Source organism: Pogoniulus pusillus, chromosome 15, assembly GCF_015220805.1.
Source record: "Pogoniulus pusillus isolate bPogPus1 chromosome 15, bPogPus1.pri, whole genome shotgun sequence".
In the NCBI taxonomy this organism is placed as follows: domain Eukaryota; kingdom Metazoa; phylum Chordata; class Aves; order Piciformes; family Lybiidae; genus Pogoniulus; species Pogoniulus pusillus.
The window spans coordinates 17,161,684-17,186,180 of NC_087278.1; the positions used below are offsets into that span (position 1 = coordinate 17,161,684).

At 38.7% G+C, this 24,497-nt stretch overlaps 1 protein-coding gene across 4 annotated transcripts in view; it reads left to right on the forward strand.

The window, feature by feature from the left end:
• Positions 1 to 1,143: 1,143 nt before the first annotated feature.
• SLC13A4 (solute carrier family 13 member 4) overlaps positions 1,144 to 24,497 on the forward strand; it is a 33,828-nt gene continuing 10,474 nt past the window's right edge. Inside the window, exons 1-9 of one of the 4 annotated variants that reach the window (XM_064155540.1) lie at positions 1,144 to 1,944; positions 8,982 to 9,110; positions 14,815 to 14,951; positions 15,148 to 15,329; positions 16,079 to 16,133; positions 17,710 to 17,749; positions 18,438 to 18,515; positions 20,014 to 20,204; positions 22,020 to 22,139. In XM_064155540.1, the coding sequence (XP_064011610.1) occupies positions 1,846 to 1,944; positions 8,982 to 9,110; positions 14,815 to 14,951; positions 15,148 to 15,329; positions 16,079 to 16,133; positions 17,710 to 17,749; positions 18,438 to 18,515; positions 20,014 to 20,204; positions 22,020 to 22,139 (1,031 nt within the window). In that variant the 5' untranslated portion in view covers positions 1,144 to 1,845. The remainder of the gene's footprint in view (positions 1,945 to 8,981; positions 9,111 to 14,814; positions 14,952 to 15,147; positions 15,330 to 16,078; positions 16,134 to 17,709; positions 17,750 to 18,437; positions 18,516 to 20,013; positions 20,205 to 22,019; positions 22,140 to 24,497) is intronic. The other 3 variants (XM_064155543.1, XM_064155542.1, XM_064155544.1) reach the window with 3 other exon arrangements.

Sequence of the window (24,497 nt, forward strand, 5' to 3'; positions counted from 1 at the left end):
TTAGGACAACTTCCCTCCCTCACTGTTGCTTAAGTTGCAGTTGTCGGTTGTCTGCTCCCTCGCTCCCCTCAGTTTGAATCTCATAACTTTGGATTGTCATGCTTATAGACAGTCCCTCTCTCACAGAATAAAAAGGCATTGCCTTTACATGCACCTTTTATCCACTCTTTGACCTTACAGATCAGTAAAAGGTGAAATAAAGCATAGATATTTTTTTTCCCATTTAAAATAAAGCAGTTCTTAATATTTCTTGAGTATTTTAGACATTTTTTTTTTAGTTGCTCTGAAACAAAGGACAAATCAGATGCAAATTCCCTGGCTGTGTTAGCCAGCCCAAAATCTTCATATTAACTGTACTTTTGCTTTCAGAATTAATTGCTAAATTTGCCTGAAGAGTCTCAAGATACTGTTGTTTGATGAAAGTTTGAAGGTATGGAAATTTACACAGTTGTAGACAGAATTAATAGTTTCAGGAAGAATTCACCTGCACATCAAACCCTTGCCAGTTCTTTAGGACTCATGTCACAGAGGCATCACAGTTACGTTTGGGGAGTTCAGTGTCTGTCTGACCAGCAAACTGGGGAGACCATAAGCAAGCAATATTTGGGAGCATGTGATATCCTAGGTCATGTAGCTTCCTGTGAGGTACAGGGCACAGGAGTGTCTGTACATGAAACCAGATGAAACACTTTCTGCCCAACAAAAAAAAAAAAACACATTAATAACAGCAGAGTTGTAGAAATATATTACCATTAGAAAACTGGAGTATGAATCTTAAAATTCCTCAGTTTGAGTCTGAACCCTACAGTTACTGAATCATTATAAGCCCATGCCTTATGAATGTGACATTCAGGGATCAGGATACAAGGAACACGAAAGACAAAAGATATTGTTTAGAAAACAATTATTATTTCTTTATAGTCCATACTTGGACCTTGAAACAACAGCAAACTGTTCAGAAATTTACAAAAGTTCTTTTTGTACATTTGTGTGAAAGTCAGAGATAGGAATCTGTTGATTTTCAAAAGTTCTGACTGGGTTTGGAATAATGGGTGGAGCAAATGCTACCTTCCACAGTCCTCATTGGTGAATTAGAGTTATGTGAAGCTTTTTAACAAGTTTTTGTCTTGAGACCAAGAATAATCTGTGTTGGAATTGCCACCCTGTGAATTCTAAGCTCAGGGTAAAAGTAGGGTAAAGGTAGACACAAAGTAGAAGCTGAAACTATTGCTAAAAGCCCAAATTTGAAGGAATTGCAGGAAGTTAAAGAAGGAATATCAGTTTGAGAAGGAATAACTGTAAATTTGTTTCTGTAGTGCACTGAAAAATAGACATTCTGTTTTAATAAATTTCCTGCAGAAAAGAAGCCTGTATTTGGGACATTCTATCAAACAGGAGGAAAAGAAGCAGACTGAAAAATACCTCATTCAGTAAATGAAAACAGGAATTACATCGCTGGATAATGGAAGAAAAAAACATTCCAAACCACGGGGATAAGAATGGAACACAGCTACACCTGTGACTATGAATTAAAAGGAGAGATTGTCAAAAGATCACTATGCTCCAGCTTGAAAACTTCTGCATGTTATGGTGTGATAATAATTTGGATGTGCTGGTAAGCCCTACTTAAACCGAATGTCTTTTTGATTGAAAAATCATTAAGGTTGCTTTTTTAAAAAACAGACTGAAGAACAAACAAATTAAGAAAACTATTTTAGGTGAGCATAGGAAATGAGGCAGTGAGAGACCTTTCAGGGAAATCCAGGTACAGGTGAAGGAAAACGTGGAGTGGAAGCTGGAGTATCTGAGGAATTGGAGAGAAAACCCACAATAAAGTAAAAGAGTATGGCAATGATGAAGGAGATTCTCCGATCCAGAAATCTGTTGCTTGTTGTCCTCATTCCACTTCTGCTGCTTCCTCTGCCACTTTTATACCCCAGCAGTGTAAGTACATTTTAATTTTCTTTTTAACAAGTATTCTGAATGCAGTAGTCACGCAGGATAAGTCTGCAGTGTGCAAAAGAAAGACAAATACCTAAATAACTATTGGGTTTAGAAAAATCAAGAGCTCAGATTTGAAGTACTGGGAAGGTCATTGAGAAATCATCACAGTAAGAGCTAGAGCTAATGAGCCATGTCACAAGCAAATCTGAGGAACAATGTGAAGTTTGAGGAGCATTACTTTGAAGCAAAAAAAAAATATACCTTCTCTTTCTCTGCAATAACGTGCATGTGTGTTTAGAAAAGGGAAGAGGATAAACTTATCCATAACATTTTCTTTAAGTGTTTAAAAGGAATACTTCTAGAGTCTTCAGTTTTTAGTATGCATGAAGGGACTTTCAATTTAATTTAGGTTTATAGAGTAGCAATTCAAATGAGGTGAGAGCTATATCTTTAGTGACAGACATGTAGGACCACACATGAACTCCCAAGCAGATGTAGGTACCTCTACTGAAACATTGTCACTTTGGCAGTGGCCAATATGTGATGGCTTAGAGACCTATACAACTGCAGTACAAAGGAACAGTCTGTGCTTACCAGGGAACGGGAATGAATGCAGCTGCTTTCCTGACACTGTTTTGAAGCTACCCAGTACCCTTGGCCTGTAAATATAATAATCCTCTCCTACATTACAGAGATAATAATCAACTTATCAAAACTTGCAATACATTAAACAATCTGCAACTAACACTTCCATAGCTCTAGACATAAATCTGTCCAAATGGTGCGGCAATATCCATTCCTTCCTCTACCCTGCTAAAGGTTATTGTTTCTTTCTAGTATCAGAGAATTTATGGATACTACTGCTTCATCAAATAGAAATGCAAATTACAACACAGATTACAAATTGTATAGCAGTTTTCAAAAACAAAACTGTAATATTCTCAATGTCTCAGTTGACTTCTTGAAGTATTTTCCCACCTCTTGCTTCTCTCTTGAATGACAATTATGCTTTTCCTCAGAGAATAGCAAGGCTCACCATTTCACAGAGGCTTGGTTTTTTTTAAAAAAAAAAAAGGTTTAATTTCTCCCCAGTGTTACTTGAAAGGCAGTATAAAAACAGATACAAGCTGACATTCCCATACAGAACTGTAGCTGCAGTATGCGCTATGGCCCTTGAGACCCCTACCTAAGAAACATGAGATATATTGTACTCAAATGCATCACTAATATTTGCTCCCTACTGGATTCAGACACACAAAATGCAATAAAGAAACCCTTTAATAACCAAGGAAATTGTAATAGCATCATACAGGTGTTGAAAGAGGAGATCACTGACATCATTGCTGCAAGAATTGGTACAATACAAATATGGTACAAGCTACACTATTGTTCTACATATCATGGTACAGCTTTATTGTAAAGTGGTATGAAAAGTCACCAGATCATGATTTACATCCTTTTTATACTTACATGAATGACCATAGATGGTAAAGTATAGCTGTGGATCTGACCCAGAGTTGCATAAATGTTTATAATGTTATTAATAAAACATCCACACCAAACAAACCCTATTCAAGTGCTTTAGTGTAGCATTTACTTTGTGACAGTTGTGACAGTTATGATTACTTCTTGAATTTGTTGTCTGATGATTTACTTATATTTTCATTTATCAGACAATTACATTAGTTTTTGGTCTTTCTTATAGAAATCAGAACTACCCAATGGTTTACATTTGCATTTCTGCAGGGAATCAGCTTGCAGCTTCTTTGATGATATCAGCACAATCCTGGAAATGTCAAAGGAGCATTACATGTGTAGTGGAAAGAGTGATCAAAGGGAGCATGAGGACTCAGGACTGTTTGTAGATATGGCTTATAGAAATAATGTTCACAGCTTCTTTTCTATTATTTCATTACAAGAAACAGTTGAGTAAAAAAAAAGATAAACATGAGAAAATTTGCCTGAATTCTTCTTTCCTTTCTAAAGTTCATACCCAAACTAGGAGTCATAGAGTATGCTTGGGACACACATAAGCATCTTCCATGTCATGGCATATATACAGAAAAACATTCTATGCTTTACACGCTATGGATCTTTTTCATTCTATCCTTACTCCTCTGACTGGTAACAGTGACATGGAAAATTTGTTGCTCCTTTAGTTTTATCCACTTTTTTTCATAAAACTACCAGTAATATCATAAAGCAATCAGTAATATCATAAAGCATGGCACAGGAATTTACTCACTTGTGAGCAGGATCTCCTATGATCACTGATTCTGCAGCCACACTGAACCAAATCAGGGACACATGGATGATACCTCAGCAGAAGATTCTGTACGTTGAGAGACCTACAGCATCAGGTGACATTGAAACTTCAACATAAATCAGTAGAATGGACTCTAAACCACAGAACATGTTCTGAACAGCCACAAATGGCAGACATTTGTTCACCTTTGGGTTTATTTACACAAGTGTAAGGGAGGAAATTACAGTTTAATTCTACCAGCTTAAAGACCATAGTCCAGAAGACAAACTACCTCTCCTTTGCACAGCTTAACTATGTGCCTTCATGCAAAATACACAATGCACATCCTGAAACTGTCAAATCTCCAGCACAGAGTTTATTATTTTTTAATTTTTTATCTCACTTTAAGACCTTTCAATGTTTTATTTTGAAAAGCTTTATGTGTGACCCTTGTTGTGGAATTTAGCGCTATGTCTTTCATCTCCTCTTTTCTTTTCCCCTATGGGACTGACTGATGATAGATGTTAGTTCCTCCAGCCATTGCATGTCTTCCTGTTCCCTATTTCAAGCTCTGAGATGGGCTTAACAACTATTTTAAGCTGTATGACAAGAAGTGAAAAGGATGATGCTGTTAATAGCCACTACTTTAGATCAGTAATTAGTAGTTTTGGTAATATTAACTAAATATATACATTCAGTTAAATTAAATAGAAGACATTAATATGCTCTCTCTTATAAATGAGCTGGTTTAAAGCACAGAAAATAAAGTAAGTTGCTAGACAATCTGATTAAGGTTTTAGTGGAGATTATCAAACTTGGCTTTCCTAGATGAATACCCAGTTTTACACCATTTAAAAAAATGTGCTTTATTTTACTTTTGTTTGTAAAGTGATTACAGCCTGATGTATAAGAATTACAAAATCTAAGTGCTCACCCCAGTTAAGTTTTTCTAGAGATGAAACCTCCCTCTGTCCTATTACATTACTCCCATCAGTCTGCTCTATTGCTACACAGAAAGGAGCAACAGAAAACAACAGTCTGAGTTCAAAGAAATTAAAGAGAAGTGTATATTTGAAGTGAGAAAATAATTTGGAAACAAGTTGGGATAAAATTAATTTTCTGAATGTTGTCAAGACATATCTTCTGGATCTTACATCTTCTCTGCTTTAAAATAAAAATCAGTGTTTTTTTTCATTAAAAAGCAGTTTTCTCCTTAGACAACTGCTAGTTGTCACAGAGCTTATGAAAACAGTCATTTGCTAGCAGAATCTAATGAGTTAAAAAGAAAAAAGTGCATTGAATACTAGGTCACAAAAATGACCCTACACACTGCTCTCTGTGGAATATTAATCATATAGTTAAAGGTGACTAAGTGACATACTAGCCAATGTTCATCAGCTCCATAACTCCCATATGAAATATTTCAAATTTCCTAATAGGGATTACTAAGTATCTCATGCTTGTCATCACACCTTTTAAATTTGAAATCATTTTAAGTAATTTTTTTCTGGTTTGGTTTGGATTTTGTTGGGATTTTGCTTGTTTGTGGTAGTTTTGTGTGTGTGTGTATGTATGTGTGTTTGCTTTTTGTTTGGTGTTCTGGTTTTTGTTTCTGGTTGTTTTTTTTTTGTTTTTGTTTGTTTGTTTGTTTGTTTGTTTGTTTTACAGACACTCTCTTGAAGTTGCTACAAACTGAACGTCAACCTTTGGAATTCCAAACAGCATGGCAATTCTGTTTTATAAAATCAGTGTTTCATAATCCATGAATATTAAAAAAATCCCGTCCATTCTAAGCTGACCTCACTCAGAATCACAGAATGTTAAGAGTAGTAAGGGACCTCCAGGCATCATCAAGTCCAACCCCTCTGTCAGAGCAGGATCATCTATACAAGATCACACAGAAATGCATCCAGGCAGGTTTCAGATGTCTTGAAAGACACAATCTCTCTGGACAGCCAGTTCCAGTGTTTTTTACCCCCACAGTGGAAAGGTTTTTCCTTACGTTCACATAGAACCTCCTAATCTCCAGCTTGCATCCACTGGCCCTTGTCCTATCATTGGACATTGCTGAGAAGAGCCTGGCTGTGTCTTCCTGACACTCACCATTCACATTTTTGTAAACATGAATGAGGTGATCCCTCAGTCTACTCTTCTCCAAGCTAATAAGACCCAGCTCCTTCAGCCTTTCATCATAAGGGAAATGTTCCACTTCATCATCTTTGTGTCTCTTTCAAGCAGTCCCCTGTCCTTCTCAAATTGAGGGGTCCAGAACTGGACATAATATTCCAGATGTGGCCTCTCCAGGGCAAAGTAGAGGGGGAGGAGAACTTCTCTTGACCTACTAACCACTCCCCTTCTAATAACACTTCAGGATACCATTGGCCTTTTTGGCCACAAGGGCACATTGTTGGCTCATGGGCATCCTTCTATCCACCAGGACACTCAGGTTTCTCTCCTCTGCACTTCTCTCCAACAGGTCAATCCCCAACCTTTACTGGTCCATGGGGTTGCTCTTTCCCATATACAAGACACTACACTTGCCCTTGTATTTCACTGAATTTCTCCTTGCCCAACCCTCCAGCCTGTCCAGGTCTGGCTGAATGGCAGCACAGCCCTCTGGTGCGTCAACTCCTCCCAGCTTGGTGTCATCAGCAAACTTGGTGACAGTGCTCTCTGTTCCCTAATCCAGGAGGTTGATGACTATATTGAATAATACTGGTCTCAGCACCAGACTCTGAGGCAACCCAGTAGATACAGATCTCCAAATAGACCCTGTCCTATTGACCTCTGAGTTCTTTCTTTCGCTGACTTCTTTAGTCTCTCTTGTAACTGTTTGTTCTTGGCAGCAATGAAGATACAACAGCAATACAATCTTTAGTTTTACTATTTTGCTGAAGTATCTGATCATAGATGGCTAGAGAAACCCATACTGGAGAGCTTAAGATTTAAACCACTCTGACAAAATTAAGGACAAGAAACAAGTATGCACACTTCCTATGTTCAACCACAAAAGTACAATGCAGAGATGGGTTTTTTTTCCAGTATTCATTCACATGCTCTTTATAGTCTCTGAAGTAATTGGAGTTGGCCTTATTCAAGTAAATTATTTTCCCTGATAATAATATTTCAGTTCTTTTGATGGCTCTGCTTCTTTAAATAAAAACTGTTTAATGTTACACTTTTCTTCAAGGTTTGGCAGATAATTTAAATCCAAGTTTCTGAGTAATCTTCACTGCAGTTTTTAGACAAGTATAGAAAATGGTAAATTCTTAACTTTTTCTCTGAGCTGTGTTCTACCTCATTGATAGAAACTGAACTACAGAAGAGGGTCTTCGCTTCTTAGGGATTTTGTGAAAATGACATTTACAATATTCAGATACAAACTTGTGAATGTTTACAAATTTGAATTTAAACTATTGATTCATTGCATTGAATTAACATCCCTATATGCCCTCACTTTAGACTTTAACCACCTCATCCACAAAAGTGATTGAAAAAAGAAAGAAAGAAAAAAAAAGTGTCTCATATGCTCGTTGATTTGCACAAGTACCTATGGGAATTTCTGGTATGACTTCTTGTGCTGCTTAATTTGAGAGTCATCCATTCAGGAGACAAGAGTAATGAGACTGGATTCTCATGCACTAAAATAACATCTGTGAATAGTGAATTTTTCTATACAATCACAATCGTGAACCTATTTGGCTTGGTAAGTTTGTATGGAATATCCAGCAAATAATGAAGAATGGAGAAATCTATGGCTGGTGTAAACTCAGTGCAGACCTACTAGCTTTCACAGAAATGCCAGTTAGACCCAGTAGAACTAGCTTCAAATTTGAGAAAAGGAAAGCAAAAACATTTTCCTGAGGATAATTTCTTATTATCAAGAAACATCCCTTTTTTTTCTAAGCAGAACAGAGCCTAAGGAGAGCTCCACTGAATGCCATAAAGATATATGGATCTTTAAATAAAAAAAATGGACCATATGACTTCTTTGGATTAATTGTGTTTTCCTCTAAAAATACCCAGGAGACAGCACTTTTCTTCACATTTATCAGCTCTCCATGAATGCTGTTGTCATGGCTTTCCCCACCAGAACCCTGGACAGCAGTAAATTGGCTTGATTAACTACATTAACCCACTGCCTCTAAGACCTTCAGGTCTGTGGTCTTCTTCCAAGTGTCTATGGAAATTAAAAGCTAATAAAATGCACTAACAAAAACCATAAGTTTCCATACTCTTATTAAAAAAAAAAAAAAGAAAGAAAGAAAAAAAAAAAAAAGTAAAAAGTAAACTTTCAGAGTATTTTCCCAAAGAGCTACAATGTAGCATTATGAATGCTATAGGAAATGTGAGTGCTCTCTTCTGATCCTGAAAACTACAAGATCCTGTTCTTCTCCAGTATTGGAAATAAAGCTGTGTGGAAATAACAGCTCCACAGGCCCTGTCTGAGGAGTCATGGTTGAATGCTTTCTAAAGATTAGATTGTGGAAACCAAACGAATCTGTAAATGCAGTTGGAACAATTATTTGCTGATAAACATATTCATTTCAATGTTTCACCCTAGATGATGTGCAAAACCTTTCATTTGCATCATCTTTTAGAACTGGTCATATGACAGCTTAGATTTCACATCCAAACAGCTGCATCTTAGGAGGCCCTCATGAAGCCCTTATTTTTTTTTTCCAAATCCAGACCCCTACACTCTCTTGAGTCCTATGAATGCATTCAGAAGGCTTTTCACAGCAGGTGGTTTGGGACAGTAGCATGTAACGACTGTGCTTTCTCCTTACAGGAAGCCTCCTGTGCCTACGTGCTGATTGTGACAGCTGTATACTGGGTCTCTGAAGCAGTCCCTCTTGGTGCAGCAGCCTTAGTTCCTGCTTTCTTATACCCACTTTTTGGAGTCATGAAGTCCAGTGAGGTCAGACCCATGTGTATTTTTTTATCATTTAATATTTTTACTCTCAGGAAATTATTTTAATAAAGCCAATCTTAGTAGACTAACAAGACTAAGGTATGGGAAGGAGAAGTTACATCATGCAATATGTAACCTGGGCTGACCTGCTCTTTCTTCTACTAAAGACAGATATACAAAAGACCTTATTAGCCAAGAAGACTGACCATCCTGTCAGCCATTGCATCATGAATAATTCCCCAAACTTATTGCATTAAAAGATCTCACCTTTTGCTGCCTTCAAAACTATGTAAACAGCAACTATGAGATGAACTCTAAAGTTTCTTTCCAGTTGTATTTATTAAAGATGCTGTATAAGGCAAGAGGGTATTGTGGACAGCCCGTAGGCCCAAAAATAGGCTTACATATGCCTTGCCCTGCCTGGACATGTTTTTCTGCCTCCACCAGAGGTAAACACATAATGAGCACAAAGGGGCATAAAGGCCTGGTGTCATAAAGTCTGGCCTGCCCAGGCTTTAGGTTGTGTAAGCCCCCACACGCCCAGCTCATGCCTGACTAGTGTAAGGCCCATGTGATTCCCGTATTTGGAAGGTCCAGGCCTGTGGCGGCTTTTCCCTGTTATGGTATGGTTGGCTAACTGCCAAAAGCTGATTAGCTAATTGGTCATTCTAGTGGCCAAGGGGCCATTAATCTCGGCCCACATTAAATAAATTGGAGTACACAGGTAAACAAGGTGCTCAGGCTCCCCTGCATTGCTCGCTTACTCGCTTGCTCTCAGTATTATGCTTAAGCCTGCCTGTATATACAGAGCTCAGTCTCCCAGCCAGCCGTGCACACTATTGCATGCCCTCTGCTTTATTATCACCTAGTGTGCTCCACTACCGCTCAGTTAACCAGGAGCAGACCCCACTTGTCTGCACGCAATCAGCCTGTCTGGCCAGCATTACATAGTGCTGGGACCATACAGCATCCTGCCTCTGCACCTGAAGGTCCTGCCTAAGAATCCCTGGACAGAACATCCAGAAGAAGACAGCAGCACAAGGTCAGAGACTGTCCTTTCCCCAGAAGCTGGGAGGATTCTAGCCTCAAAGTCCACGGGCAAAGAGTCCCCTGAAGTTTGGGCACTTGCATAGGCTGTGACATAGCCCTGGAGGGTGATTTATAATTAGTAAGAATTTTAAGTAAATGCTTTAATGCCTTTGTAATTCCTATTGCCTCCTGCCATAGAGCAGAAAGAGCTTCAGCCCACCTTACTAGGCAGGCAGCATATTGACCCCAAGCGGCATTAAGTCGCAGGGAAACTCCTCTCTCTGTTTAATAGTTTGAATGTATGTTAGTTATTAATAAGTTATGGTTTGATATTAATCCTAGAATGTCCTTCCATGACCATGTAGTTGCATATTAATATTAAAATACCATGGTTGGGGGTGGCGAGAGTTCAGAATATTAAAGTTAATAAATATATATTTTTATAGAATACCATCTCGCACCAATTAATTTCTCCCCTTCACCACAATTGGCGTAGGCGGCAGAATACTCCTCCACGACAGAGGCTACGTATTCTAAAACCAGGTACCACTGTAAAGAAGGGCAATGAATCTGGTGAAGGCTCTGGAGAACAAGTCTTATGAGGAGCATCTGAGTGAAATGGGATTGTTTTAGTCTGAAGGAGGCTGAGAGGAGACCTCATTGCTTTCTGCAGCTAACTGAAAGGTTTTAGTGGTATGGGTTTTGGTCTCTTCCTCCTAGTATCAAGTGATAGAATTAGAGGAAATAGCATCAAATTGCACTAGGGGAGGTTTATAATGGATATTATATGAAATTTCTTCTCTAAAAGAGTGGTCAGGCACTGGAATAGGCTGCCCAAGGAGGTGGTGGAATGATTGCCACTGTATGTGTTCAAAAACCCTGGCACTCTGGGGCATGGTTTAATGGCCATAGTGGTCTTAGGTTGAGAGTTGGACTTGATAATCTTAGAATTCTTTTCCAGCTGAAATCATTGTATGATTCTGTGGTTCTGTGATTTACTGTATAGGACTGGATAATTTTGTTATTTGGGTGAATGACTAGTCCCATACCCAAGCTGTAATTTAGTGATGCCTCATAGCCATGAATTCTAAGGCAAATGAGTAGCCACAGAAAAAAAGTCTCTATGATCAGTTCTGAATTTCCTTACTTGAGATTTTTGTGAATGCTAGGTTTATTTCATTATATGCCAAGAATTTATTTTATCTACATATATTTGTTTTCCTGGGTTTTTTTCTTTCTTTCTTTAGGGGTGAGAGGGCATCACACTTGGTTTACAAGGACTGAGCATTTAGATAAGAGCATAGAAGTATATATAGCTACCATAAATTTGTTAAGTTTCTAACACAATCCAGCACTGGGCATACCCATAAATGGATGGAGTCAAGCATCAAAAAGGAGTTTTATGTCCTTGCCTTATTCCTTCCAGTGGTGTAACAACTGTGAAATATAACCATTCCATACCAACATAGCTAAATATTTTCCACATTTTTTCCTAATATAAAAGTAATTTAGTTTCACATTTCCATTAAAAAGTTCTGAAGCATATTAGAGAATTAAAATTTATGGGCAGCCTGATACAAATTCAATGTAATATCAAATGGCAGAGAGACTATTGCAGAGAGTGTTGTATTTGCCTTACCAACAGAAATAAAACTCTTTATTTTAAACTAAATAACTCTGATGCTGCTGCCGGATTTCCAGTCTGCTGTTTTGTAGTGCCAAGGAAAACTAGGGCTCCTGCTTAGCAGATGTTGTTGTGGAGGGGGTTTCTCTATGCCTCCCTTATTAGGGGGAGGTGAGAAATTAATTTGAGGCAGTATTAATTTTTTATAAAAATTATTTATTAAAATTAATATTTACAAACTCTTGCCACCCCCAACCACTGAATAGTTCTTTTGTGCAAATTTATGAAAACAATTAGGATATGAGATATGTACAGGGATTTGATTATTAACTATCAAATTATCAACTATAGACAGAGAGAGATTTCCCTCAGGCTTAATGCCACTTAAGAACTATGCTGTCTGCCCAGCAGGGGCTGAAAGCTGTCTGCTCTAAGGCAGAGATAACTTATATTACAAAGGAATCAAAGCTTACTTAGATGTGTTGCCCTTAATTATTAATCACCATCTCGGGGTTGTGTCACAGCCTGTGCCCAGTGTCCGGACCTCTGTAGGGCTTGTGAAGAAAATGATAACTCTTCCCAGTCTCTGGGGTAAATTGGTTTCTCTAACCTTTTGTTCTCCTGGTGTGAGGTGGTCTCTGCCTCAACGCCGCTGGTTTTCTGGATGCTGCGTGTCCAGGGATGATCAGCTGGCAGTATTCCAGGAACAGGAGAAGAATATTGTCCGTGCAGCTTCTGGCACAGTCCTTTCACAGCTAGCAGGCTGTATCTGTGGGTTTGCAGACAATCTAGAAGGTCTGCCATCCTGGCCCTTGTTACCAGGCTAAAGCTGGGAGCCTGTGCTCCATAGATAAATGCTAGATAGGTGGCCAGCATGCACAGCTGGCTCTAGGCTTAGGGGGCTATCGGCTCCCCATATATGTATCAGGTGCAGGCTTGAATGTGCTCTGCTCCTAAAGGTACACAGACAGGTTAACTGTGAATTGTAATCAAGGAGGTCTGAGCCTTGGTGAACATTGGAGCGATGCTTTGGCTTCCGAGCATGTGGGTGTGAGTGACTGAGCGCTTCGGGTGCAGGTCAGAGCTGCAATGTGGATCAGAGAGCTGAGCTGTGCTGTAGGCAGGGTCAGAGAGCTGAATCTGAACAGATCTGACGAGAGCTGAGTCTGAGCAGCTGAGTCTGAATACTCTGAACAGCTAAGTCTGAACACTCTGAACACTCTGAACATATGGTGCTCCTTTGCACCCCTCTTTATAGACTGTGGCTGAGATTCGTGGCCCTTTTGGCCATCTAAAGTGACCAATCAAGTTGGCAGTAAGCCAAACTTTACCTTAATAGGCAGGAGCTGTTTGCCTGGACCCTCCCAAATATGGGGATCACGTGGGCAGACCCCAGGGACACATGGACTGGGGGGTGTGTGTGTTACACAACCTGTTTACTACCATGGATCCTGGCAGAAAAACATGTCCAGGCATGTAGAGGCATAGGGAGACCTCTATTTTTGGGCTACAGCCCCTCCACTACAGCAGATTAAGCTATAAATAACTTGTTGTATGTGCGTTGTATATGGGTATGTGTATATTAATAAGAATATTTATCGTCAATATTTCTCCAACGTGACTGTGAAAGGAACAAAGGGAAACAATGGATTCTTTGTGGATTGGTGGATTCCTTTCATTCAGGTCAAGATTCCTTTTTAACAAGGTGGCAGGAAAAAAAAATATTGAGAAAGAAATTAGTGGAAGAAAGCCAAAAAAGTGATATTTGAAGGTTTTGTCAGACAACTATGACACCAAATTCTATTTAGATCACCATGTGAAATTGTTAAATAAATATAATTAAGTCCTTAATTTGCTGCAGCTTTCACAAAATAACAGTTATCATGATTCTTGTGGGTTTGGTTTTGTTTTTTTTTTTAAAGCATCAATATAACTGAGAGTAATAGAAAAATTGCTGCTTTTACTAATTTGAATTTTTTTTGTTTTGTTTTGTTTCATTTTGTTTTTCAAATGTTGGCACTTACACTTGCTCCTCTAACATTGGTTAGAGGAATAGTTTTAAACTAAAGATATGATGGTTTTGGAAAAATATTCCAGTAGCAATCTGGGAAGGATTGCATCAGGTCTACATTTTAAAAATAGATAAATTCCAAGCATCTGTTTGTAACTTCTATTTGCTCTCATTTTGCTTGTTTTCACAGAAGAGAGCGTGTTATGTGTGCCTGTGTGCGTATGGATGTTTCGGTTTGCTTCCTTTGTTATTTTTGTAGTCTCTTCACAGAACATCTTTTCGTGTCTTAGCAAGCTGCACATTTCAGGATGCTGCTTCGGAGGCCCATGTGCGGTCTCTGACTTTTTTTTCCTGTGACAAGTTGGCTCATTCTCTTTAATATTTTGGGTTTTTTGGTGGTGGTTTGGGTTTTTTGGTGGTGGTTTGGTTTGGTTTTTTTTTTTTAATTTTGTTGTATTTTCCTTTTACAATGGAGAAGGATTCTCACTGTAAAAAGGCAGAGGGTTTCTGAAGCATCACAATGCTATCCCAACCTATCTTTATTGAATTCAGACTATGTCCCAAATGATCTTTTCCTGAAGCTGTAGGTTCTAGGCATACCACATTTTTCCCAGCAGTTGAAGAAGACCTAAGAAATACAGTCAAGATAGATAAAGACGTCTCTAGAATGAAAACACTGATGCACGTGAATAAGCTGCCTCCAGTGCAGAGGTTTGTGGCTGTTTCAAGCTGGGCCTAGATGAGCATGATTAACTTCAGGCAGTGAACATCCTGCTCAAAAAAGGAAAATTTTGCTTGATATCTTCAAAGCTAAGAAATCTATTAGCAATTGGCTACAGAGCCTTGCTATTTATTTGTAAACACACATGGACAAGATTAAAGAAAGCATTTTGATTTCTGAATTCTCCATTTTCTCCAGCTCCTTATCATTCTTTCTCTAGGGAGAAAAAAAATTTCAATACCGTGTTTCTTCTCATTCAGTATGCTCTCTGCATAGGGTAGCTACTGGTTTTTTAACTGGATTTTTCCCCTTGTACTTAATGCAGGTGGCTGCCGAATATTTCAAGAACACAACCTTGCTCCTCATGGGTGTGATTTGTGTGGCAGCATCTGTAGAGAAGTGGAATCTCCACAAGCGAATTGCCCTGCGCATGGTCATAATGGCTGGAGCAAAGCCAGGCATGTGAGTGAACCATTGACTTTGGGGCCTGAGGCTGACAGCAGCAGCTTGAAAGAATGTGTAACAACTCTGATTTTCCCATCCATAGGAAAGAAAAAGACCTCTTGTAATTATCAATTGATTAATGAAAATATTAGCCAAGGAGGCCTTTGATATTTCTGAAAGTACCTCAAGAAGATTTCCCTGTGTTGCACTCTAGGTTGCTTCTTTGCTTTATGTGTTGCACCACGGTGCTCTCCATGTGGCTTTCCAACACATCCACCACAGCCATGGTGATGCCAATTGTGGAGGCAGTGCTCCAGGAGCTAGTGAATGTTGAGGAGGAGCATGAGGTCATCGGTACTGCAGCAAGCACCATTATTGAAGAAAACGAGTCAATAGGTATTTGTCAATATTGGCCTTTCTTCTTCAATTTGTTTATCAGTGACCAGACTCACTGATACATGTAATTTAAACTCTATTGAGCCAGAGCAGCTTGAGTTGTACAGTAAAGGTGCTGATCTGTGCTTTTTCTGTTTGTATCACGATATTTCTTTCCAAAAATGAAATAAAGTTTCAAGATATGATAGGAGAATTGAAGTGGGGAAACTACTGTTGAATTACAGCATGTACATAAATCTGTGTGTCATAAACTCTTAAATCACAGGATTTTACAGGATTGGAAGAAAGCCTCTGAAAAGAAAGTCAAAGAAATGTAGAAGAGGCCCTGAAGCATGCTCTGTGCCAATTCTACACTTGCTCATTCTACCTTCTTCCAGGCTGCCCAGGTCACAGCAGGTGCCACAGAAAATATTGTTAATACCTCTAAGGTTCAGTTTGTTTGTTCAACCCTTCCCATAAATAAAGAACCTGGGAAGAAAAGATTCTCTGTTTTCTTTCAGCTCATTGATTCTGGGCTGAAAATGGAGTCATCTGACTTTGCTTGTTATATGTAGGTATCATTATCTTTGAACTCTAGGGAGACGTGATCAAGACAATGCAGCACAATAAAACATTGCATATGGGTCACATAGTACCCTAGAGGGTTCAGACAAGATCTTATGCGCAGCAGCTTCTCCACATTCAGTGTCATGGCCCAAGGTCTCATTTCAAGCCTTACCCATGGGTTGCTTTCTCTTCCTTTGTTGCAGATCTCAGTGAAAATCATGGCCAACCCTCACTGGAGCTTATCTTCATCAATGAGGAGTAAGAATGAACCCAGTACATCACGACTGGAGATTTGAGCCTTACACAGGTTGCAATGAGATGAACCCAGGAGTAGAGCCAGGAAGGGCATGCAGAAGCATACAAATGAATGTTTCAGATGTGACTGATAAGGAAGCCTTATATGAGAAATTAGATTAATGTAATGGTCTGAATCTCACTAAAGCTTCCCAGTATACTTTTTTTTTTTTTTACATTATGGACATTTTTAGATAGAAGAAAAATGTCTCAGTTTGAAAGATCTTCTTTAGAAGTCTGTGCTTGTGCTGCATAAGACAGTGCTGTCAACAGATTTTTATTTCTGTTCCCCAAAGGAACAGTGGTGGGAAGGAACCAAGGACAGTATGGAGTGCCCACAGGATATATCCAGAAGGGACACACTTAACAAAGAGCATTCAAAAAGCAGATGAGAGTGGGGAGATGAGGAAAGGGGAAACCAACAAAAAAGCAATCCTCCTCTCCCCAAAACATCTAAATATAAATGAAGCTCTTCAGAAGTTTGAAACACTAACAGTTTTAACCAGGTTTCTATTTGGAGTAAAATCTAGTAAGGTGAAAAAGACAAATCACAGAGAGAATTAATTTATTTGTTAAATAATCAAGTATATAGTAGAATATATAGTTATTGTCATAACACTCTATTATAGATGAAATCATGAGAAGCATCTTCTTACAATGTCTGAGAACAAACTGCAGTCTGTTCTTGAGCTCCTTCTATGTTGTCCAAAAGTGTTCAGAACAGGTTCTTCTTAAACTTAAAAAAATTACCTTAAAACAACTGTTATTATTCAAACAGCACAGTTGATAACTTTAGGTTAACTTGAAAGACCTAAATAGTTTTCTCATTAGTCTGGAGACTAATAGGTTGTCCAATAGTCCCTCTGTTAGTCACATTTTCTGTGCTGCATAGAATCAAATTCACAGTTTGGCATTATGGAATTAATCCCTTTAATCCCTAATAAAAAGTACGTGTGGGATATTTCTTAAAAGAACTATTATTTAAATAGTGTCACTTGAAAAAAAGAGCTTGAAATTTGATGAGAAAATAAAAATAGTACATCTTCTGGAATTAAATCTGTTTTTGATGTCAAAGCAAAAACTTAGTGGATTGCACACCACACAGGATGGACTTTAGTGAAGGTTTTAATGTGATACAGGTAGGTGCTCAGAAACAGCACTGGGGAGGTTTGTAAAGAAAAACTCTAGAAGAATTATCCAGAGTAATTCCACTGTGAATGGAGTCCATTCCTACAAGGTGGTACATGCTACCTAGGATGCATATTCTGTCTTGCATGGAGCTGGACATTCAAAGCTAGAGGCAGGGCTGTGAAACACAGTGATAACTTTTGTGTGATGATCTAATGATTCCTGGGTGATGGTCTAACAAGTCCTAATGATGGCCACCTCTTATGTGGTGGCACTAAGAAATGGTATTCTTCACCATTCAGCAGGCACTAGTTCTCCCACACGTTGTCCCTCCTGCCCATGATGTGTACTTTTTTGAGGGAGCTGAGTGAACAGGCATTTTAAAAGTATATTTTCCTTTCTTTGTTTTTAGTGCTACTACTACTGACTTCAGCTCCTTGGTGCACTCTAAGGTATTGTCATAGGTAGTATTGTCTCAGCAAATCTGTCTTCTGACACAGAAACTATAAGAGCAGAGTCCATGCATCTCTGCAACCAACTGCTCTTTCCTTTATTTCAAACAAGTAGTGGCTGCAGCCAGAGATTATGCATAGAAGAACTTCCTGCTTTATATTTAACCTATCAGCCTGCTTGCACAAATCAGGTCAGGACAAAGTAGCTCTGTATTATTTGTTGTACTTCTGGCTGAAGAGCCTGAGATCCAATCAGTAAACTAACAAACAATTCCATAGAGTTTCTAGAAAGTTCAGATATGCTCTTTTATTGCCCAGGTATTGGCAGTTTCTGCATCTGAGACACCTCGGTTATTAGAACATACACATACTACAAAGCCATAGCCTCTAGAAAGAGATCAGCTAGATTTTCCTACAAAGCAGAGGAAGACCTAAACTTATTATAAACTGACATTTAATATCACTTTAATATAAAATCAGGACTGGTTTGGTGCATTTATACTTTTCTTCTTTTTTTTTCTTCACAGTGTAAAGTTTACAGCTGAAAATTTAGTGAGTTTGTTTGTAGGTTTGGTCTGTTTTGTTTTCAAAAGCCCGCTATCTATCACCTTTACAAAGCATCATCAATTATAATTTCAGTGCCTGTGGGAGCAGAAGAAAGGCTAATACAATATTTACCTCCCTACAGAGTATGAATGGTGTGCATATGATAGCCAAATCTCTTGGAACCATGAATTCTAAGAGCAGTGGACAGCACCTGCCTCAGGTAAGCAGATGTTAGATCTGGGAGGGGTGCGGGAAAGACAGATGTGATCATTACCTGCTCCCCACTCTTCCTTATTTGTTCCTTGTAAGTTGTGTTACATGGAATTGTTTTCCAATATGTTACAGCAGTCCTGGGTTGGTCCTTTGCTAATTCTTGCCCCTTTTCAGATGTGCCCAGCACAGGTCAGAAGAACCTTCCACAATGGATAGTGCAATTCTTTTAGCTCTAGATTCAGTATTTTGATCATGTTTCTCTTCTTATTTGGCTCTTCCACCCACTTCACCTGAATAAAGTATACTTGAAAATGGACTAATTAAAAAATAAAAGTCCCTGACACACAAAATCCTATTCAAAACTAACCTTGCAGCAGGCATAGAGTGTTAACTGTTCAGCCAGTTCGTTAAGTAGTCTCAATATCCACCTCCTTTCTGTCTTGACAAATATCCACCCTCAAAATCCTCCATTACATAAGTCCATTTCAGTATTTCTACTTCTCCTGACTGCATCCAAGAAAGGATTGGTGCTTGGATTACAATTGCGTAGTATATTATTGACATAATTTGATGTTCAGGACATATTAGGATAAAATTCACACATGAATCTGTGCTCACAGTTCAAAAATAACCTGAATGTATGTCTCCAAAAAAGGCTAATGCACTGTCTCCTGATACTTAATTTCCTCTTATAACCATTTCCCATGCACATTCAGTGGTTATTTTGAAACCAATACACATACTTCACTTTTAATCTATGTTAGATTTTATCCAGGGTACCCTGATGATGATGATGATGATGATGATGAAGAAGAATAATTTATGTCTGATTTAACTACATAAACCCAAATTAAAAATAATCAATTTAACAAATCTATCTGTCTCAACCATTTGCTACCTTTTCTCCAACACTCAATTACAGCCTCAGTTTGAATGTGTAGTGCCTTGAAACACTGTACCTTTTCTTCTAGTAAAGGAACTTGATTTACCTATATGGAGACTTTTCTGTCATCGCTAAGTAAGCTTATTTTGGAGACCTACAGCTTTTTCTGGTGCAATTTTTTCATGTCCTAAGACTCCCAGCACTCCATTCTGCCTCACTCAAGAGGCCTCGAGGCAGTAAAATTGCAAAGAGTCCACCAAGCATTTGTCTGGTAGCTGCTCATAATCCTCACAGATTATGAATTCCTACTGCTGCAGAACTGGCATCTTGCCCTTACAGACCACAAAGGCCTCACACTGAGATTCTAGTCAGAACTGGAGCTGGCCTTAACCACAGCCAGAAGTTCATTTATTGTTTGTTCTACATTTCTGCCACAGGTCAGTCGATTTCAGGTCCCTGGACAGGTTTCTACTTCTGATTCCAGTTAATCTCTGTGAAGAAAAAGTTGTCTTTTGTAACATAAACCTCTTGTTTCTCTGGGAGCAGTATCACCATGACATAAAAGCAAGCTGAGCTGCTATTCTGACCACCTGCTTTCTTTGGTGAATGTATCCCCTCACAGGCTCAGATCCTAGTTCTTCCTCCTAAGACCTCAGAACTACACCTGAGTGCTAAATACCGGTATCAGACCAACCATGATCACATGGTTTGCAAATGCCTCTCACTGAGTATCTCCTACGCAGCAACCATTGGAGGACTGACAACCATCATAGGGACCTCCACTAGCCTCATATTCTTAGAGCACTTCAACAAGTAAGTGATACCGTGGTTGTGTGAAAAAGGTGACTGGCTCGTTCACATCTCTCTGCCTGTCTCTATAAGTTACTCAGTATCTCAGGGAATGCCTGTAAGACAGTCTCTCTGAAGACAATTTTCTTTCCTCTTCTAATGCTATTGCTAAGAGATAATGGTTGAGAGAGAGAGCTTACATTAATACATACCCATGCATTATTCTCATGTGAAATAAAAAAATTCTCAGCATATAGTAACATTTAAATTTCTCCAGGATCTTCTTTTGATTTTACAAACTCATAATCATGAACATAGCAGACACTCTGGAAGAGCAACCACTAAAGCCATGAAGATATAGCAGAGATAACAAAGAAGATGACTGAAGAAATGTCATAAAATCAGCTTTAAGATGTTCTATGAGTTCTTGGAAAACAAGACCATCTTTTGGATGCTGGTCCAGCCAATAAGCAACTGATAGATGTCTCCCTTTCCAAAGAAGAAAAGAAAGAGATTAAGAGAGAGATTCATGTTGGGAAAAGAAGACTAAAGCTACTTTAAGAAAAATAATAACAATGAAATTAAATATTTACAAACATATACAAAACTAACCTTGAACTCTACTCGCAGTGATAAATACTCATTGTCAGCACTAATGCTGTGGCAGAATCCCCAGACTGGATTCAGCAGCTGACAGGAAACTAAACTAGGAGCTCGGTTCTGGAACTGGATTCAGGAACTCAGACCAATGGCAGAATGAACAGAGTTCTCCTTGGATGTCAGTCACTGAAGAACAAGAAGTGAAGAACTTGACCCTTATGATGCCTCCAAATAATATGGAATGGAATGCTTCCTTGGTCAGTTTAGGGTCATCTGAACTGCTCACTTCTCCCTGCAGGTGCAGCCTTCTATTCTGTATCTCCAATGCAGTGCAGAAGATTTAGCAGCAACTTTGGTCTGCACACCAATCCCTGGGATTAACTAGAAACATCAAGTGTAACCACTGCTATAAGCAGACACTGTCTGTGAACACCCACTGTTAATTTCAGAAACATCACTGATCAGGATCAGTTCTGTACTAACTCAAACCAGAACATAAACCTAGTGGCATCACTAGTGGTGCTTATAACAGAAAAAATAAATTTTAAAATATGGCCTTACACTCTTGGTTGAGAAAAGATGCAAAGCAGTTTTCTAGTCAGCTAAGTATGTCCGTTATTATACATGCCCAGGACTCTGAAACACAGGATCAGCAGAAGACTGGTAGTACTTCTGCTCATGCACAGATTTGTGTATAACCTTAAACTGGATTTTGATCATCTTCTGCTGCCACTGCTGCAATATATCTCTCTGAAATCTAATTTAGGAAGTCATCCTGAACCCAAGGATTTGGATTTAACACAGTATCCAAAGATCTTGCTGTTACTGCAGTTCCATCACATGTACATATCAGACTAAGGTGATTATTTGTGTGGTCCACAATAAGACATACAAATTGATTCTAGATGAAGTAATTCTAAATCTAACACTAAAAGAGCTGAAACAAAACTCATGGCTAGGGCCAGAACTCCTCTCCTGATAAATCCAAGTTTTTTTGAAGCTGGGTAGACAATCTAGATCATCTCATCTTAAAGTGTGAAATTCTACAGGGCTTGCATATTGGTCAGGGGCTGTCAATGACTGACATTCTTTGGCAATTGTTTTCACTATGCATATGTCAGGTAGCTGCTGCAAATACAACATAATGCAATTTTTCTATCATGCCATGACAATTGTTTGTGCATCTATAGTGTCTGTCCTTTTACTGTTCTTTGTATGTATCCTTTTTTGCCTTTACAGCCACTATCCAAATGCTGAAGTGGTTAATTTTGGAACCTGGTTTTTATTCAGTTTCCCCATCTCCATCATCATGTTGGTCCTAACTTGGTTCTGGATGCACTGGCTGTTCTTAGGTTGCAAGTGAGTGCAGATTTTTCAAAACACCTGGGTTATGAAAGCAGGGCACCTATGGCTTCTCTAGCACATGTCTCATAAAGATGTTCTCAGCTGCAAATGTTCCTTCTTCTTGCCAGAACAATTGCTGGAGGAAATCTTATTGCTTAGCTGTGTTGCATAGGCAGCAGTGTATAGTACTGCTGCTTGTGTGTGAAGTGCTTAGGTACTGCTGGTGAAAGTCCTTACTATGCATTCAGCTGATACTTCTTTTACATTCATGTTCATAAGGATCTCATAGAGGAACAAAAATATTGTTAGAAGCTCTTTTGGAAATGTACACCTTAAAAGATGAATAGAAAAATAACTGCATGTGAACATATTACTTTTTGTATCTTCCTCTAGCTCAGTGTAATCAGCGTATGAGTAGTTAAAACTAAAGATAAATAGATTCCATATATATTTCTTAAGAGCTGAAATGACTCACTGCCTAAGAGATTAATATATTTTGATACCAGTAAGTCCCTTAGCCCTCCAAAAAAGAACAGAAGCAAGTCTCCTAGTTCATTTGTACCTCATATTCTTTTTGCCATGGCACTCCACAAAGTGAATGAAAATTGACTAAATGTGCACATTGAGTGGATCAGTTAACCTGCATTAAATTGTGATGCAGACACATTTACTCAGAATTACAGTAGCTTTAATTTGAATTAGTTATCTTTTAAAAGTAAGATGAATGACATCACTAATTTATTTAACCTAAGACAATAAATAAAATTATAATGACTTTTGCTTGCTGCTGACCTTAACTAGATTTGAAGAGGTAATTTAGAGGTGAACAGTTCCATATCCTTCTCTCAGTCTCCTAAGCCTTGAAGTTCCAAATTAAAAGTCTAAAATAAGTCCCTTTTCTTTTTTTTTCTTTTAATCATGAGAGCAAACAGGCCCCAACATGACCCTCGATTACTCTCCTTTTAAAAAAATAAATATAATTCAAATTCCACACTGCGTCCAAGAACTCATGCTGATTAATGTTGTTCTAAATAATACCAGACTGAAACATTATTGACTTTTTGAGAAGCAGAAATTGATTCCAAGCCTCCTTAATCTCCAACTCTTGTTCACTGCAGTTCATTAAAAAGCATACTATGTTTGGAGCTTGGCTACAATTCTCTGCCTTCACATCTCACCACCCCCCAAGTCTAGGAACACTTAGAGTATGTTGAAACAGCTGCCCAATGTCTATGCATAAATGTTTTCTGAATTCCCATAATGTTCGTGTCCTTTTCCTTAGAAGCCCAGCATCATCCATCTGTTGTTACGTGGAGCAATGTGTCAGGCTTGCTTTTAAGGCTCTAGACTGAATCAAGAGTGATAATGGACTCACCAAAGGATTCTTGTCAGCAAAGCAGAGCTAGTTCTATAGAACTGTCAATTACAAACCATAAAGCTCTTCTCTTCCAGCAGCTGTGTTACTGCTGGTGAAAGTTACTGGAGTCTAACAGTAAGGTTTGCAAGGAAATATAAATGTTTACAAGAGCAGCTCAATGCGAAGTGCACTAAAAACAAGGGTCACATTTACAAGTGAAATGAGAAGCCTGTTTAAGACTTTTTGTTTACCAGACAGGGCTTGACTGCATCTTGAGCTATGCAAATTCCTTTGAGAATCTGGCCTTAACTTAATAAATACACGGAGGGAGATTGTAGAGCATGGTTTGGCTGGTGCTGTGGTATGCATCTCTAATGAGGTACCAAAACAGATATTAAAACAGCAGAAACTATAAAAGCAGGCCACTGTGCAGCCATGGTACATCAGTCACTGAAGTACTTACTGCTTCAGCCTATTTTAGACTGGCTTAGATGCAGAGCTTTCTTAATCCACCCCACACAACTCTGTGACAGAGGGCACAGCTAGAGCAGAAAAGCAAACATCTGTGGCTCAAAGCACAGAAAAGTGATGCTTCTGGAAAGAGTAAAAGGAAAAGATTAAAGTGAGCTTGCAAGTATCTTAATTTCTGGTAGGAATGCCCAGACGTTTTTATAGTCTAAAGGTAATGTGAATTAACTAAGGGCTTCAACTAATTTCCATACAAATGCACAGCAGGCGTATATGTATTCAATAAGGAAATGTGCTTGTGCACAAGTGGCCCTGGCAGAGCACAGGCATTTCTCAGCAGGAAAAAAACACCAAGATAACAACCTTGTCCTCTGTGGCAGAGGCTATTTGGTGCTACACTGATTGTACTTTGTTTAGCAGTGGATAGTATTAGTAGAACTAGACAGGCTGTGAAAGCTGCTGGGATCCTTTCCCGTTACCTACAGTGAATCTTCAATATTCAAGTTAAACCTGGGCTCGAAATCCAGATTGGGATACCCCTGATCCAA